Source organism: Mytilus edulis, chromosome 7 (genome assembly GCF_963676685.1).
Source record: "Mytilus edulis chromosome 7, xbMytEdul2.2, whole genome shotgun sequence".
NCBI classification, from domain to species: Eukaryota; Metazoa; Mollusca; class Bivalvia; order Mytilida; family Mytilidae; genus Mytilus; species Mytilus edulis.
The window spans coordinates 8817982-8835516 of record NC_092350.1 but is presented as its reverse complement, the minus strand read 5'-3'; the positions used below and the strand labels follow the sequence as shown (position 1 = coordinate 8835516).

The 17535-nt window shown below is 32.0% G+C and overlaps 1 protein-coding gene and 1 long non-coding RNA gene across 2 annotated transcripts in view; one reads left to right on the top strand and one right to left on the bottom strand.

Annotated features, from left to right (window-relative positions):
• Positions 1–15330, bottom strand: part of LOC139482935 (uncharacterized) — a 37926-nt gene extending 22596 nt beyond the window's left edge. Inside the window, exons 1-4 of the mRNA XM_071266963.1 lie at positions 15211–15330; positions 14236–14325; positions 10495–10568; positions 7374–7544 (exon numbers count right to left, since the gene is read on the bottom strand). Of these exons, the coding sequence (XP_071123064.1) occupies positions 7374–7544; positions 10495–10568; positions 14236–14325; positions 15211–15296 (421 nt within the window). The 5' untranslated portion in view covers positions 15297–15330. The remainder of the gene's footprint in view (positions 1–7373; positions 7545–10494; positions 10569–14235; positions 14326–15210) is intronic.
• On the top strand, positions 4860–6356 carry LOC139529865 (uncharacterized). Its single transcript, XR_011665912.1, has 3 exons — positions 4860–5241; positions 5598–5676; positions 6238–6356. It is a non-coding gene; the product is annotated as an uncharacterized lncRNA (long non-coding RNA).
• Positions 15331–17535: the final 2205 nt, after the last annotated feature.

Sequence of the window (17535 nt, the reverse complement as noted above, 5' to 3'; positions counted from 1 at the left end):
TGTGGATTAATGCCATCACCAAATTTAGGAAAAAAAGTTCATGGAAACCACCAAAGAGCAAAAATGATAACTTGGAGTCATTCATTAACTACGTGAGGTCTGATATAAAGTCCTGTATAACAAATACAAGAAATTATAATTTATCCAAGTCAGAAAGTATAGCTTTGAAAGCGTTAAAAGATCAAGAGGATATTGTAATAAAACCTGCCGACAAAGGGGGCGCTGTTGTTGTCATGGATAAAACAGATTATATAGCAGAGGGAAATCGACAACTTTCTAACTCCATTTTTTATAAACAATTAACCACAGATCCAACGCTTAATACTATTCGAAGGATCAACACCATCCTTCAAGAGATGTTCGACAAAAAGCATATAGACAATGACACCTTTGATTATCTCCGACCTCTTGAGAACGAAGCAAAGGCCGGACGATTCTATATGTTGCCTAAAATACATAAAACGGGCAATCCAGGTCGACCAATTGTGTCAGCGAATAGTCATCCAACTGAAAAGATATCAGAATTTGTAGACCATCATCTAAGACCTCATGTGAAAGAACTACCATCATTCATTCAAGATACAACTGATTATCTCAAAAAAATGGAAAGCCTCAATCCTTTACCAAGCAATACTATACTTGCATCCATGGACGTGTCTTCTTTATATACCAACATTCCACAAGACGAAGGAATAGCAGCCTGTGAAGAGGCATGGAACACTCGTAGTGAAAAAAATCCTCCTACTGAGTGCCTTGTTACACTTCTGAAACTAGTACTGGAGAATAACAACTTCTCTTTCAATGAAAAACACTATCTCCAGATAGACGGTACTAGTATGGGCACAAAAATTTCCCCGTCATATGCCAACATATTTATGGGCCAACTTGAAAAACGCCTCTTGGCTAGTGCTCCATATCAGCCCTTATCATGGTTCCGATTCATTGACGATATTGATTTCAAATGGACAGATTCACAAGAACATCTTAATGAATTTCTAGAACACTGCAACTCTTTCCACCATTCAATAAAATTTACATATGAATCATCTATGGAGAAAATAAACTTCCTCGATACTACGAGTTACATCAAGAACGGAACCATTATAACGGACCTTCATACCAAACAAACGGACAAACATCAATTCCTTTCTCCTAAAAGTTGCCATCCTAAACACTGCTCCCGTGGTATCCCATTCAGCCAGGCATTGCGAATCAAGAGAATATGCTCTACTGAAAATACGAAAAATGCTAGACTTGGACAACTTCGTAAACATCTAGTTGTTCGAGGATACAATAACAACATTATTGATAGCGCTTTCGAAAGAGCAAACAAAATTAGTCGCCAAGAACTTCTTGAGTACAAAGATAAGAATAAAGCAGCTAACAGAACACCCCTTGTACTCACTTACCATCCTGATTTAAAAAATGTGTCATCCATTGTTCAGAAGCATTGGAAAATTATAGAAAATGATTTAAATCTAAAAAAAGTATTTTCTTCACCACCAGTCATGGCCTTCAGAAGACCTAAAAACATCCGTGACAAATTAGTGACATCTGTATTAACCAAGCAGCCTAATCCATCGCCCGGTTGCTACAAACAATGTGGTCGAAGGAATTGTTTGTGTTGTAAAGCTGCCAATACAAGCAGTTCTTTCATCAGCTCCGTTACTAAACAAAATTATACCATCTACTCTAATTCCAACTGTAAAACGGAGAACTCAATTTATATATTAACATGTGACACTTGTGGCATTCAGTATGTGGGAGAAACAATGGACAAATTTAATATTCGGCTCAATAACCATCGTTCATCGTACAAAACCAACAAAAACTGTCCTCTCACAAGACATCTTCGTTCAACGAAACATCCTTTTGATAATGTCACTTTCCAAATTATAGAAGTCAACACCGAATGGGACACCACGGCGAGAAGGAGAAGAGAAAACTTTTGGATCCACCAACTCCACACTTTAGAACCTGATGGTCTTAACGAAAAAGACGAAAAAAGATACAGGAAAGAATAATTTAAAACAAAGCATCGTCCTTTTTATCCCGTAATATTGGCCAATGGACGTTGCTAACTTCAACTACCAATTATGTATTTTTAAGGTAGCTAAATCCAAGTGCAACATGTACATTGAGCTGCAAAATTTTCTTATTTTCAAAGCAGCTAAATGCAAAAGGTCATATACATTGAGCTGCAAATTTTTTTTTTTTTATTTTGAAGGCAGTTCAGTGCAACACAGACGTTGAGCTGCAAAAGTTTCTTATCATCTACATCCTATTTCACCTGGATAGATGCACGCTTGATAAAGCTAGTTGGTCTAGCGAAATATTGCGTTTATTTTCATCATTTTGTAAATATTTTAAACATTCTTATATTTACATACTAAATAGTGTGTTAAAATTACATTGTTAGGCAATCTATAATTTTATTTGTGTAATTGAATTAATCTCTGTACTGATTAATCCACACTCCCTTAGATTTGTATGTCATGTGCTGCTATTTATAGGCACTTATATATATATATATATATATAGAGAGAGATTAATACATGGCCTTTTCCATATCAGCCTGGGTATCATCCAGAGACCCCCATATCAGCCCGAGACGGAGTCGAGGCGCTGATATGGGTCGAGGGATGATACCCAGGCTGATATGGAAAAGGCCATGTATTAATCGCTTTATCATATACTTCCGACAATAGTTTTATGTAAGGCAAAAAAAAAAAACCACAAATGCAACAACTAAAACAGTCAAAAACTTTATAAAGAAGTTAAGTTATAAATCCAATATACTACAACTGTCAATGCAACCAACAGCATCACTACCTCCATATACATATATGTACATTTTATGGTAACATTTCCTATAGAGGCATTTTGAAACATTGAGTAGTTGGAAGAGTTTCATGATCATTATTACTCCATGTTTGTTGTACTATAAAATGATTCATAATTGCCAATGGTATTTGTTAGTAAGTACTAAACTATCCCCACAAAACTGTTCCCGTAAATTTTGACGTCGTCATCAATATCTGACGTCACAATGGAAAAAATAAACAACCGATACCGGAAACACCGGAAGTAACTTGCACGAGAAGCACTGTTATGGGTTTTTGCACGAGACGCCCCTGATATGGGTTATCAGACCGGGCTGATATGGGTTATCAGCCTGGGTGGGAAATTATGGCTTGTGTACTTCCGTTCGTTACACATATGCAAAAGCTATCATATTAATGCTAAGTATATGATAAATATATATATTCCATTGTTCAAAATAAACTATTTTTTAATGTTCACGCGTATTACGACATTTACATCCTCCGTTAATTCTCTAATATGCGTAGCGGAACATATTGACTATATACCTTTGGTTCCACTAATGGTTAGCTTTTGAATGACGTACATCTATTAGGTTATCTGTAATTTGAATATTTGAATGGTCGCGGCAGTCCATTCCAATATTCAAAATTGGTTATTTCTTGTGGGAGTTGTCTGATTGGCAATCGTTCCCCATCTTCATTTTTTTTTTTATATTTCCTTATTTCCATGCGTATTTTGGCATTTGGGTCCTCTTTTATCCTTCTAATGATCATTATGGCACAATCAACAAGTTGTTTCTTTGATCAGGGACGAAGTTATGCAAAGATTCAGTTAAAATTAAAAAAGACAATGTATAGTATTTCAAAATTTATATTTATGTTTGGTACTCAGATCATAGATATAGGAAGATGTGGTGTGAGTGCCAATGAGACAACTCTCCATACAAATAACAATTTAAAAAGTAAACCATTATAGGTTAAAGTACGGCCTTCAACACGGAGCCTTGGCTCACACGGAACAACAAGCTATAAAGGGCCCCAAAATTACTAGTGTAAAACCATTCAAACGGGAAAACCAACGGTCTAATCTATATAGACAAAACGAGAAACGAGAAACACGTATATATTACATAAACAAACGACAACTACTGTACATCGATTCCTGACTTAGGACAGGTGCAAACATTTGCAGCGGGATTAAACGTTTAATGGATCCAAACCTTCTCCCTTTTTCTGAAACAATAGCATAACATCACAACAAAGAAAAACATACGATAAAATATCAATTGGCAGACTTAACTCAATCATCCATACATTAAACAAAGAAATTTCTGTTAAAAATACAAAGGGAAAGCCGCTAGTTTTGCCTCGGAAACTAAATAAATAAATAAGGATAACAAAGAATGCTTTGAATTCTATTGTTCTGATATCAATTTTGAAAATTTGTTAGATAACACCAAAATGATGAATTCCGTATTACGGATTATAGTGTCACAGTCCAAAAACGATTTTTTTTTTATTTCATTATTCACTTTTCAACTTGACTATTGAAATATAAAGTATCTCATTATTCATTATTCATTACTTAATGCTGAACTATTTCATTATTCTTTATTGCATTTTCTTTTTATATTATTATACGTTTCCGATTTATTGGATCTTAGTGAGTATACAAATAGCAGATTTCCAGTTTTCTGACGATAACTCAGAAATCCTATATTGACATAAGTTACTTTAGGATTTTTAAAAACTTCTAATTTTACATTTTGAGTAAAAGGATTTTAGTCAAACAGAAGAGAGAGGGTTCCAGTTTTGGGTCAATTACTCAAAAAAAAACTTTGGGCAGTTTTCATGTTTCAATGTTTCATTGTTTCAACGGGTACAACTGTGCATGCGTTTTCTTTCTTTTTTTTTGGGGGGGGGAGGGGGAAGGGTTTCCATTTGAGCAGTGCTCACAGCAAATTTAGTTGCTCAAATAAGTTCATTGAAAATATAAAGACAAGAATAAAAAGGGAAAGGCGTACCATGCAGGTGTAATACCACCAAATCATGGTACGTCACATCCGGTTGCATACGAAAGTAGGCCTAAAAAAATATTCCCTTGAATTTGACAGTTGTAGAAAATTAACCCTGCATTTCAATGCACTTAAATTTTTCTGAGTCGTAAATATGTATGTTGGGTGTCTGAAAGCATCATTCTTTTTTTATTTGATGGTCTTATAAAATATTTTGGAACGTTAAGGTTACATAGTTACCAAAGCAGGTAACCAGTAAATAACAGTGTAAAAATTGGGTTGTCTACCCTCGGCGGTGGTTACTTTCTTATATGCAATGAAATGTAGTGTGAAATTTTCACTGTATCACTGGAAAGGATTGAACTTTACACATGCAAAGTATTTCTTTGGTTGAAATAAAGGTAAATACTGTACGATTTTTTTAAAAGTGCCAATTTAACAAAGACTAATAGGGAAAAATCAATGGTGGTATTACACCTATTTAGGGAAACTAAATGTGCACTCGTGACCTTATTGTACTTTCACTTTTAAAAGTTATTAATAAACCAGTTCATACATTGTAAACATGGACTATTCGGAATGGATTTAGACACAGAAAGTACGTTTGAGGTAAAATTGCATTGAAATGGGGGTTTACGGGTGTTTTCTTAGTCAAATGGGTGGACAGACGAAGCTGTATTTAGATTACTATGTTAAATTTTAAATTACCCTTACAGTTTTTGTTTTGTTTATACAACATGTGAATTTTTTATTTCAGTGTTAACCATGTTCTGAAGAGCATTCTGTTGAAAAATCTTATATGTGAATTGGTCTGCAGATGACACTTCAGCATTAAAGTATGTATCAACTATCATCATGTTTTTTTTGTTTTGGCCGCAAAAGTTTACAATTTGCCATTGTGTCGTCTACATTTTGCACAGACAATAGCTCATCTAAACACTTATTTGTCCTGAATTTATACACATCAGAATCCAGTCTCACATACTTAAACTTTATAATTCTTACCAATTATTTTTTGTACCAGCATTCCAAGGGACATAACCCTTTTTAAAAATATTTTGAGGTATTTTTTTATTACTCTTTCTCCCCATTTTCTAATGTAAAATACAAGAAAGTGGACTTTTTGTGTAAATCTATTAGAAATATACTGTTATGAGTAAATAAAAAGACTTTGATACCAGTAGCAATAAATGATTGACTAAAAGGGAACCGTTATTTCTCACACTGGGGGAACAGACCAAAAACTCAAGTTACACATAAGGGCTTATAGAAACTTCCGTGTAGACTGTTAACATTTATAGAGACAGTTCTTTCAGCTAAAACACTTTAATTATTGATTTAACATTACATTTATTTCATTTTTGTGGGAAAATAATCACATTTGTTTTATTTTTTAGACAAAAGATATCAAGTTTTGATGAAAAGGGAAGGAAGGAGGAAAAATGGACCAAAACAGACCAAAACAGACCTTCAAATGAACTCTAAAAGGTGCAATAAAATTGTTTATCATCTTAAAGTTGTCTTTTGTATTCTATTTAATTGTTTGAATGCATATATCATGAGTTTATGATCAGATATTAGTCAACACTGCATTTTATAATGTTACACTGAAATTAGGATTTTTCAAAGAAATTGGACTGAAATTGCCGTAGGATATGGCCTTACATTATAGTGATTTTCTCTGAAACTATAGTTCTGACTGAGACAAAACTTGACAGTCATGCTTGAAATAACTTGCAATTGGAGGGGAAAAAATTGCATTAAGTTTATTTGACATTTAGGTGTTCTTTAGGTGTAATACCACCAAATCATGGTACGTCACATCCGGTTGCATACGAAAGTAGGCCTAAAAAAATATTCCCTTGAATTTGACAGTTGTAGAAAATTAACCCTGCATTTCAATGCACTTAAATTTTTCTGAGTCGTAAATATGTATGTTGGGTGTCTGAAAGCATCATTCTTTTTTTATTTGATGGTCTTATAAAATATTTTGGAACGTTAAGGTTACATAGTTACCAAAGCAGGTAACCAGTAAATAACAGTGTAAAAATTGGGTTGTCTACCCTCGGCGGTGGTTACTTTCTTATATGCAATGAAATGTAGTGTGAAATTTTCACTGTATCACTGGAAAGGATTGAACTTTACACATGCAAAGTATTTCTTTGGTTGAAATAAAGGTAAATACTGTACGATTTTTTTAAAAGTGCCAATTTAACAAAGACTAATAGGGAAAAATCAATGGTGGTATTACACCTGCAATCAGAAATCATGGCGCAGATCTTTATCAATTTTGTCTCACAAGTTTGCAACAGGGATTCCATATTCTAGATGTCGTTTCTGATATTTTATATAAACAATGGCTTCACGCATTCTTAGTTGGTTTATGAGGAACAAAATTATGCACTGGAATGGAGGTGGAACGGACGGACAGCCGGACAGACAGACTATATACCCCCATTTGTTGTGGGGGAATAATTATTTGAAGACAAAAATTAAAAAAAAAGTTACAATACAACTTGAGTAGTATATATACTTCGGCAATAAGGTCCATCAGAGTAGAATCCATTGTTACAGCCAGTACATATATTTGGTCGAGAGCATTTTCCACCACTAGATCTTTCTGTACTCCCATCACGCCTCCTGATTATGTCATTACTGTAGTACTTGTTGCAAGCTGCACTTTTTGTCTTCCCATCACATATGGCTACAAACATGAATTAGAATATGTAGTTAGTAATCACTATATCAATACATTAGTTAACGGTATGGCAGCATGCTATCTGAAGTCAAATGACTAGGAAATTCGACGGTAGAACGCGTCGTCATACTGCGAAGCGTTTACATTTTAGTTCAGTGATTTTGTCATACTTTGGTTCAGTTTATCATGGTTTCGTTATGTTACTTCCAAGAAAGATTGCATATATTTTTTCATTTAAATGCAATATTTTTAAATGTAATTGTTATATTTATTCATTTAAATGCAATATGTTTTAATTTAAATGGTACATTTTTTAATTGAAATGCAATACTTTTTTATTTAATTGGTATAACTTGTCGTTTTTAACTTAATTTTACAGTGTTTAGTATTTCACATTTATCAGTCAGAGGCATTACTTAAACAAGTAACAATTAAAATTACATATACAAGTAGTGTTGAAAACGAGGCTATTTTAAATATTACTTATACAAGTAATTTTTCTAAATATTATTTTTATTGGTGTCCAACTATACAGATTTTACTAGCTTTCACAAATTTTCACTGTCATCTGATTATTTTCCCCATGAAATATAAAATCTAATCTTTCTGAAACACTAATTGCCTTTCCGACGCACTTATCTTTCATATCGACGCTTTTAGGTCAAAGATTGGTCTCTTAGGACTATCAAAACATCATTTTCCTCAATATTCTTGAAGGTAGACAGATATAAATAGATATAAACTTGTGAATTAATTAAGATTTAAAGTTATTTATAATTTGTAACCCAAAACAATTACATATGTCCCTTAAATAAGTGTTATTACTAATTTTTTCAAAGATGTATAAAATAACTTATTCAAGTAACATTTTTGTCACTATTTTTTAAAGTAACCCTTTATCTCTATACTCCTCTTAAATCTGATAAATTCTTCATTTTATGATATAAAAAGCTGTAAAAATGTATGAAAACTACATTTAGTCCATGCTTATCTTGAAATTTAAAATTACTCTATTGAGTAATTTTTTTTAATTTTTTAAAACAAAAATTACCTATACACATTTTGTAAGTAACTAAAAAAATGTACTTGTTTAAGTAATGCCCCTGACTGTTTATACGCAATGATTGCATTATGGAAAATTGTTTTGACGTCAAAAGTTCAAAACAACGTTTGTTATTGGTCGATTCTGGATTGTCTGTGTAATCTTGTACGTTTAAATTAAAGGTTCATTGTATTACTACAGCTTTTAAAATTCATGACTCAATATTTAGAGAATGAAAGCGCAAAGTGTGTTATTATATTCAAAACAATGGTATGATAGATTGTTGGTGACCCTCTACTGTTGTCTGTTCTATGGTCGGGTTGTTGTCACTTTGACACATTCCCCATTTCCAATCTCAATTTTATGATAGAAAAAAGACACAATAGACAAAAAAAAGAAAGACAATAAATGACAGGGCAAACAATAGGAACGATAAGAAAAACAACGGACAGCTGAAACATCACTACATAACTGAGTAACACGAATCTAAACTAAAACTGGCGACACATGTGCTCTGGAAGGATAATCATCTGCAAACGGACGTTGTGCATACGATTTTAGGATTTCCACAAGTAAATTATTGACACCAGTGGTGTAATTTCAGTTTAACTTCGTTGTAGAGGCAAAACTCGCAATATTGTGCAAAATTCAGTAACCAACAGGGAACAATATTTTTGGAAGAAGAACCCTTTTTATCCACCAGGAGCAGTCGCCAATGATAAATTTTTTTCTTAAAAGTGACTAGTGGTATATTTGGACATTCGTTTTTCTCAGTGTTTAGTTTATGCATAGTGTTTATCATACTGTCTCTCAACCGTTTTGTTTTGTTGTTTAGTGTCTTGTGCTTTTCCTTCTTGTGATTTTGGAATCAAGATCGTGTATGTTTTATTGTAAAAATTCCAAATCCTATCGGACGCCTTTAAATGAGATGTTGTTTTACCAAATCAGGATGTATCTATATATCCCTGTCTCGGTTTTTAAAGTATCATCGTCGATATCAACCGGATAACATCTTACATCAGTGGGTTCTAGAACACATTGTGTTACAGACACATTTTTTTGGCTTTGTATCAAATGAACCGTTTGTTGCGATATAGATGCAACCTTTCTTGGTGTTTTACCTGCAGTCACGATTGGAAGTGTATCTAATGCGTTCGGTGTGGTCGTTTTATATTCTGATGACTTAGGTACCGGTACAGGGACGGTAGTTACAATTTTAGAACTAGTATTTACACAGTTGGTTGATAGGCAATACAAATGTTATCTGATTTGTTACATTTAATACAAAATTTTTAAAATGTTCTTGTTCGAGGTTTAGAAAATAGTTTTTGTTGTTTTGAAACTAGTCTGCTATGGGCTTTTTTTCGATATATATCTGAACATAGCACACACAACATTTTGGCTTCATTGCTATATAGTATACATATAAATTCTCGTGGTATTGGTTATGTACAAGCTGATACCTCAGTTTGACGATAATTGCTCCTTACATTTATATAATAAATGTAAACACAGGAAAAGGAAGTAAGTGAAAAGAAATAGGAATGCACACAATAAGAAACACATTATATGTTTTTGTTCTGTTTTGAAAGTATATACAATGTATAGTCAAAATGATCCATAATGACTTCATGAATAAAACAGTTATCCGAAAAGAATATGATAGAAACATTAAAATCAAATATTTGAACACAATAAACGCAAAACGCAAAACAACCAGAAATATGTAAGCACCATCCTAGGCCTTGATCTGCAGGACATATCATCTATATCTCTTTGCGTGTTAATGTATGATATGTCCTGCAGATAAAGACCTAGGATGGTGCTTACATATTTCAGTTAAACACTATATTGTAACTTCGCTATATATTACAGATTTCAATATAATATATTTAAACATCTAGATAATCATACCATAAATGCATCCGGTCTGCCAATAGTCATTTAACCAACCAGTTTTGCAGTATAGATTATATTGATACTTTGCCCTGAAATTAAAGCATTTTACCAGTGAACTCGGGAAAAATGATTTCACTTATTTCAATATCTAACATTCAATGTTGTACTAGATTACTTTCTCTCTTTTATTTCTAAAACAACATTTCATCGTATAGCAAGACAACAACATATATTTATAAATAGTTCCAATATATGATGCTTCTTCTTCTGCGCAGGCAATATTAAATATAAACTACAGGACATATATATTTTTTTTAAATTTTAAATAGAAACATACACTAGTTTTCTTTCTTCGGATGTATATATCATTTTCAGTCAGTTGGGTCTTATTAAAACTTTCTTTATCAAAGATCGATACAGAAGCAGCTATATATTTTTAGATAAAAATACCAATGCTGCTTGATAGGGAATTCGTTAATATATTTTCACCACATCCTCCACTCCTCCCACATTATGTTCGGTCATTCACCACGACAGCGCCAACGTGATTGCTTCTTGATTATTAGGTTAATTTAAATTGATCTTTTTAGTTTCTTATTATTACTATAAAATTTGGTATTATACTGTGTCAAGTATATACTAATAATAGCCAACGATATATCGTACGGGGCGATGGATCATAAAATTATGATACAGTACCCTACAATATACATGTATATTATATAACAAATTCACATAATTTAATTTTGAATGTAACACGTCTTATGATTGGCTGAGATTGTTTTGTTTATCAGCGCATAGACAGAATTAAGCCATGTGACGTTTTTTCATGGTTTACTCCGGTTTAAAATTGAATTTAGAATTAAATTATAAGAAATGACTGTAATATTTTTCTGTCTATTCGAAATAACAATAAAAATGTGGTGCACACTCAAATAACCCGCAATTTTTTGTATGTTATTTTTTCATAGATGGAAGAAAAATAATCATAAAATCATGAAAAAATGATAGAAATTCGTATAAACATGTTCTCGGATTAATTTGCACTTCTCGTAAGTGCAAATTGGAACCACATTTTTTTTTTGAAGTAGAATTATCAAACTTGGCAATAATATACCTATACCCATAGGTAAAGCAATTTAAAAAAAAAATGATATGTCTCGCCCCGTTCGGCAGTACGAGTGAAATTAGTGTCAATATCCCATAGGATTTTTTTATTTCCCTTAGGATTTTTCAAAATCCTACAGGATATTTAGAAATCCTGTAGGATAAAGTCATAATCCTACAGGATATTTTTAATATCCTGTGGGATATTTAAATCCCTTAGGATAAAAATATCCTATAGGAGATAAAATATCCTATGGGATAAAATTAATATCCTACAGGATTAAAATTCCTATAGGATTTTTTAAAAATATCTGAAATCCTATAGGATATAATTTATCCTATAGGAATATAATGGAAGACTATTTTCAATAAAAAATGTCCCTTAGGATTAATTATTTCTCCCAAGGGATTTAATATGTCCTATGGGATATTTTTTCTCCCTTAGGATATTTTATTTTCCTAAGGGATATAATTTGTCCTATAGGATATTTTATTTTTCCTAAGGGATATAATTTGTCCTATAGGATATTTTATTTTTCCTAAGGGATATAATTTGTCCTAAAGGATATTTATTCTCCATTATGATTTTTTTCTTTCCCGTAGGATTAATTTTGTCCCTTGGGATATCTTTTGTCTTTCAATTTGATAAATGTAAATTTTGTGCTATGAGAGAGTTTTATCCGATTTGCCTTTTTTCCATAAATACATGTATGGTGTTGCGTGTACGAGTGTTTTGATTTTGATTAAAAAAACCATGCAAGACCCTCACAGGTAGTCAAGATGGGAAAACCTTTATCCTCAATATATAATTTTTTTTTATCGTAGTGTGATTGTTTGATATCAAAATTTGGCAAATCATTGAGTCAATAAGCCCCAACTAAAGGTGCAGAGCCTTAATAACCATCATTAAAATGAGAAATATATATAACATCCTTTATCAGTAAAATGTAAAATGAATCGTATCTTGACATGTATTAGTCAAACTGAAATAATAATTTAATCGTTTAACTAATAGCAAAAGGCTGCTTAACGTTTGCAATATTAATGTTTGGGAGGAGGAATAAATTCCTTAAACTCTAAGAGTCCAATACGGAAGCCTGCGTTACCGGAAACTAGTGATAGTAGGGAAAATTAGTGACTCATCCTGTGTTTTGTCCCCATTTATACCCGCTTGGGGAAACTGTCCTTAACTTTCTTTTCCAAAACCATTCCCGAGCAAGTCTGTCAGCCCTTTACTAAGCCTGGTTGTGGTCTATGAAAATGATGTTTTTTTTAGGTAAGCTTGTGCGTGCCCAGGCTATTTCAAATGACGACCTACGGGAAGGCCAGGCTTGCATTTGTAGTCACTTAAATGACCATTCATGCGTTTGTTGAATGGCTGTTTTGTCTCGCAAAAAGTAAAAACACAAAAATACTGAACTCCGAGGAAAATTCAAAAAGGAAAATCAAAAATCAAAAGGCAAAATCAAGAGTCCAAACACATCAAACGAATGGATAACAACTGTCATATTCCTGACTTGGTACAGGCATTTTCTAATGTAGAAAATGGCGGATTGAACCTGGTTTTATAGCTAGCTAAACCTCTCACTTGTATGACAGTCGCATCAAATTCCATTACATTGTCAACGATGCATGAACAAAACAAACATACTCAAAGAGTAAAAATGTCAAAAATAGGGGTACAACAGTCAATATTGTGTTATCATCTTAATATCACTACATAAACAACAAATGTAACAAAGAAGCACAAAAAGGCATACATCGAATTTAACATTCTCATTTTGCTTTTCTTATACGGCTGAATTTAACTATGTAAAGTCTACCCATAAATGAAAGAAGGTTTTCATTACTGGTGTAAAATTGCGCGTTTGAAATTTGCACAGGTAGACATAAAAATAATTTTTACTGCAAGGTTTTTTCATAAGTAAATTATATTTACTGGTGGGCGTTGTATGAATGTCTGATAAAATCATCAAGTTTTTGTTAGTTTCAATCTATTTAATTTAGCTCCTATCTACATAAGAAAATAGCTGTACCAAGTCAGGAATATGACAGTTGTTGTTCATTTGTTTGATATGTTTGAGCTTTTTATTTAGCCATATATATGATTAGGGACTTTCCCGTTTACCTATTTGATTGTTTGGTGTCCATGTGTTGCATATTTATTAAACTCAGCTACGAGGTTGTCGTGTATCTTTGCACTTTATTTTGAGTTTATGTATTTTTCATACTTTAACAGTATGTTATTTCCTTAACATGGTTCAACTTTTTCAAATGATAAGAGAAGTTCTTTTGATACAGAATGACGGTTGTTACAAGATCATTTCATGATCATTCTTCTCGATGTACCGAATGACATCCATGAAACACTACACTGCTGCTAATCCTGATTCTGATTTTTTTAGTAAAGGATATACTAGTAACCTGTACACATTACTTTTGTCAAAGGAGATATCTGTGCATATCTAAATAATAATAAGCTTGAGTGTTTATTGTTCTCCAATTTTAATCGTGGACTGCATATGGTTTAATTTGCAGCATTCTATTTAAAGAATATTTAGTAAAAAAAAGAAGGTCTGAGCTCAGGTTTTGTTATTAGAATGGTGTATGAAGGTGGAATAATTTTTTAACGAATCTATGATAACATACCTATATCTTGTACAGCGTCCCCATTTCCAAAAATGGCATTTTTTGTGATATTTTTCTGAAACATACCATTCTCTTTTCATAACATTTGTCCTATAATAATTAAAGCAGACTTGAAAATGTTGTTAATAAATAAACTCATCAAAGATACCAGGACTAAATTTTGTATATACGCCAGACGTACGTTTCGTCTTCAAAAGACTCATCAGTGACGCTCGAATCCAAAAAAGTTAAAAGGCCAAATAAAGTACGAAGTTGAAGAGCATTGAGGACCAAAATTCCTAAAAGTTTTGCCAAATACAGCTAAGGTAATCTATGCATGAAGTAGAAGAGCCTTAGTTTTTCAAAAATTCAAAAGTTTGTAAACAGTAAATTTATAAATATAACCATATCAATGATAATTCATACTGGGCATGTGAAACAAGCAAGTCAAAATAAAAATAAAAATACCTGTAAGAATGACAAAACAACGTAAAAAAATAGCAAGACGAAAACAAAGACTAAACAAAAGCTATATTATATGTAAGTATTCACACTGACACAAATAATTTCGTGTATAAATTGTTTTACATGTACTTATACGTCTTTATTCAGTCAAATTCAATTTAGAATTGCTTTTATTTACTTTCCTTTTTCTAACATGAATTGAAACAAAGCAATTAAACTACAAATCGTTAAACAAAACGTTTAATGTAAGTCAAACTAAAAGAAATCACGTTTTTTCTACTAATGTCGAAATGCATTTTGAAACGAAAGATTTATTGTACTTAAATGATTTTGTGCAGATAATTTTTGGATACATGTGTACCTGTTTTGACACTATTTTGGTCATTTTATATAACATTCATACCGAAATGTATCACAAAAATTACTATAACATTTAAGATAAGCAATTAATGATGAATTGTATATCATGTTAATTCATCAAATAAAATGCAAGTTTTGATATCATGTTGTTTTATAGCTTAAATTTCATACCTTCCTTCTTGAAGTTCCCACCCACCATGTGTGATTCTTACAAAATTAATCACAAACAAAAGATAACTGAAATGATAGCACTTCATACTGTCCTAACAAATAACATGTTTCTATCCAGATATACTGTTGAAGACTTAGAATCAGTAGTTCGGTGTAATTCAATTTAAATGCCGATAAAACTCACTGCAATGACCTTATACTACAAACCAATCATTTCTACTGAAAGTGAGATAAAATATCTCACACATTATTTTTGTACAACATAAGTAACTAGGTATTGTAAAACTTTTTCACTAAATGATGTTTATCATTCATTTATCAAGAAAGCTGTAGTTAACATCATGAAGTTGGTTAACTTGTATGACCGATTTAGAAAAGTATTTAAATAAAAGCAAACACACTTAAAAGTGTAAACATTAGTACAGAATCATGTCCAGAAAAGTTTTTCTGTTTTATCGTTTTTATTCAATCGGAAATTTATGTTTATGCTATCATACAAAACATGTTAAATTATAAATAATAAATTCCACAAATTGATATTGTTAAAGGGTACTTATTGTAAAGTGTTAGGAGAAGTATAATATGTTCTCAATTTAAAATGAGAAGGCGTTGAGAATTATAAAAAAGAATAGATTTACCCCGTCAGCTGTTCCTGTAATTTCCGAATATTATGAATCTAGGTCGTGGTCGTTAAGTTATATCATGTACGTTGGATTTGTTTTCATGAGCTTATTTAATTTTGATCTGAAATATTTACTCTCTCCTAAAGATATTGAATATTTAAAACGTAATGTTTAGTTAATTGTTCAATATAGTAAATTGACCGTGTTCCGATTTATTGAATTAGAAAGAAAAATCACAAAAAAATACTGAAATTAAATAGCAAAATCATTAGCTCAAACTCATCAAACCAATGGATAACAAATGTCATATTCCTGACTTAGTTTATTGATTAACCCCGCAAAACTTATTACGCATGTGTTTTGCCCAAAGCAGTTATTGTCATCCATATTTGTCTTCTTTTTTTTTGTCTGAGTATCATGTTGGTTCTTTTATAACTTACTATAGGGTATGCAAACAAAATGTCAATTAAAGCTGTTAAAACCAACGCCATTCTGTTTATGGCGTAAAGTTGTCAAATTATTAATTTTTAATCATACCATATCTACGAAGTTTAATAATTGTTGAAGTCTGCAAGGTGACTATGGTTGCAATTATTCTTGTTAATTTGTAAGTTTTACAACTGGCATTGTTTCTCTCATTTTAAACCTTAACAAACTTACACTATACTGCTATATTTGTTTAGTTTGAATATTCTTCCGTGTGTTTGCATGTTAATTTCGTGTAAACCCGAAGTTGTTTTAATACATTGCGTTTCAATTTGACAGTTACCCTAATTGGTTGACTAAAATATAATATTTTACTAATATGTATCTAGCTGTTGCAAATTTGCACTTCAGTGTTGAAATGAATATCAGTTATACTGTCATTTTGATGAATTTACTGTTTCCTACGGATATTCTTATCTCATGCATGGATTAGCTTATCCGTATTTGGCACTACTTTTTGCAATATTTGGTCTTCAACTTCGTATTCATAAACAAAGAGATGAGGTATGATTTCCAATGAGTCAACTCAATTTAGAAAGCATTAGGCCGTTAGTTTTCTCGTTTGAATTGTTTTACATTGTCTTTCTGGGCCTTTTATAGCTGACTATGCGGTACGGGCTTTGCTCATTGTTGAAGGCCGTACGGAGACCTAGAGTTGCTAATTTCTGTGTCATTGTGGTCTGTTGCGGAGAGTTGTCTCATTGGTAATCATACCACATCTTCTTTTTAATATTAGAATATTTTTTGCAAGCTTTGCCCTACATCTGTATTTATTTATCATTCTATGACAAATACTAAACACCCCGTATTATATAAAGGATTTATCATGATCCAAGATTCAAATGTGTTTTTTTTTAGAACAGGAATAAAAATTCGAATTCTAATAATGAATAATAAAATATGCTTTGTACATTACAAAACAGAGGAAAGGTGTTCCAACTTTTTCTAATTGATTTGGCTTTCATTTCGATAAAAGGTATAAACGTTGATATACGCAGGTAAATTTATTACAAGGACGATTGTGTATATTTAAGCCGTTACGCTTGTTTTGTAAAAACAAGAAAGTTTGTTTCTGGATAAGGTAATGCAAAATCGATAATTTCTTTTATTAAAACTTTCGTTTGAAGATAGATAGATAGACTTCTAGGTATTTCTTAATTAAGATATGACAAAGCCTTTGTCGATTTTTGTATATAAAATTTTGACGTGTTTGTTT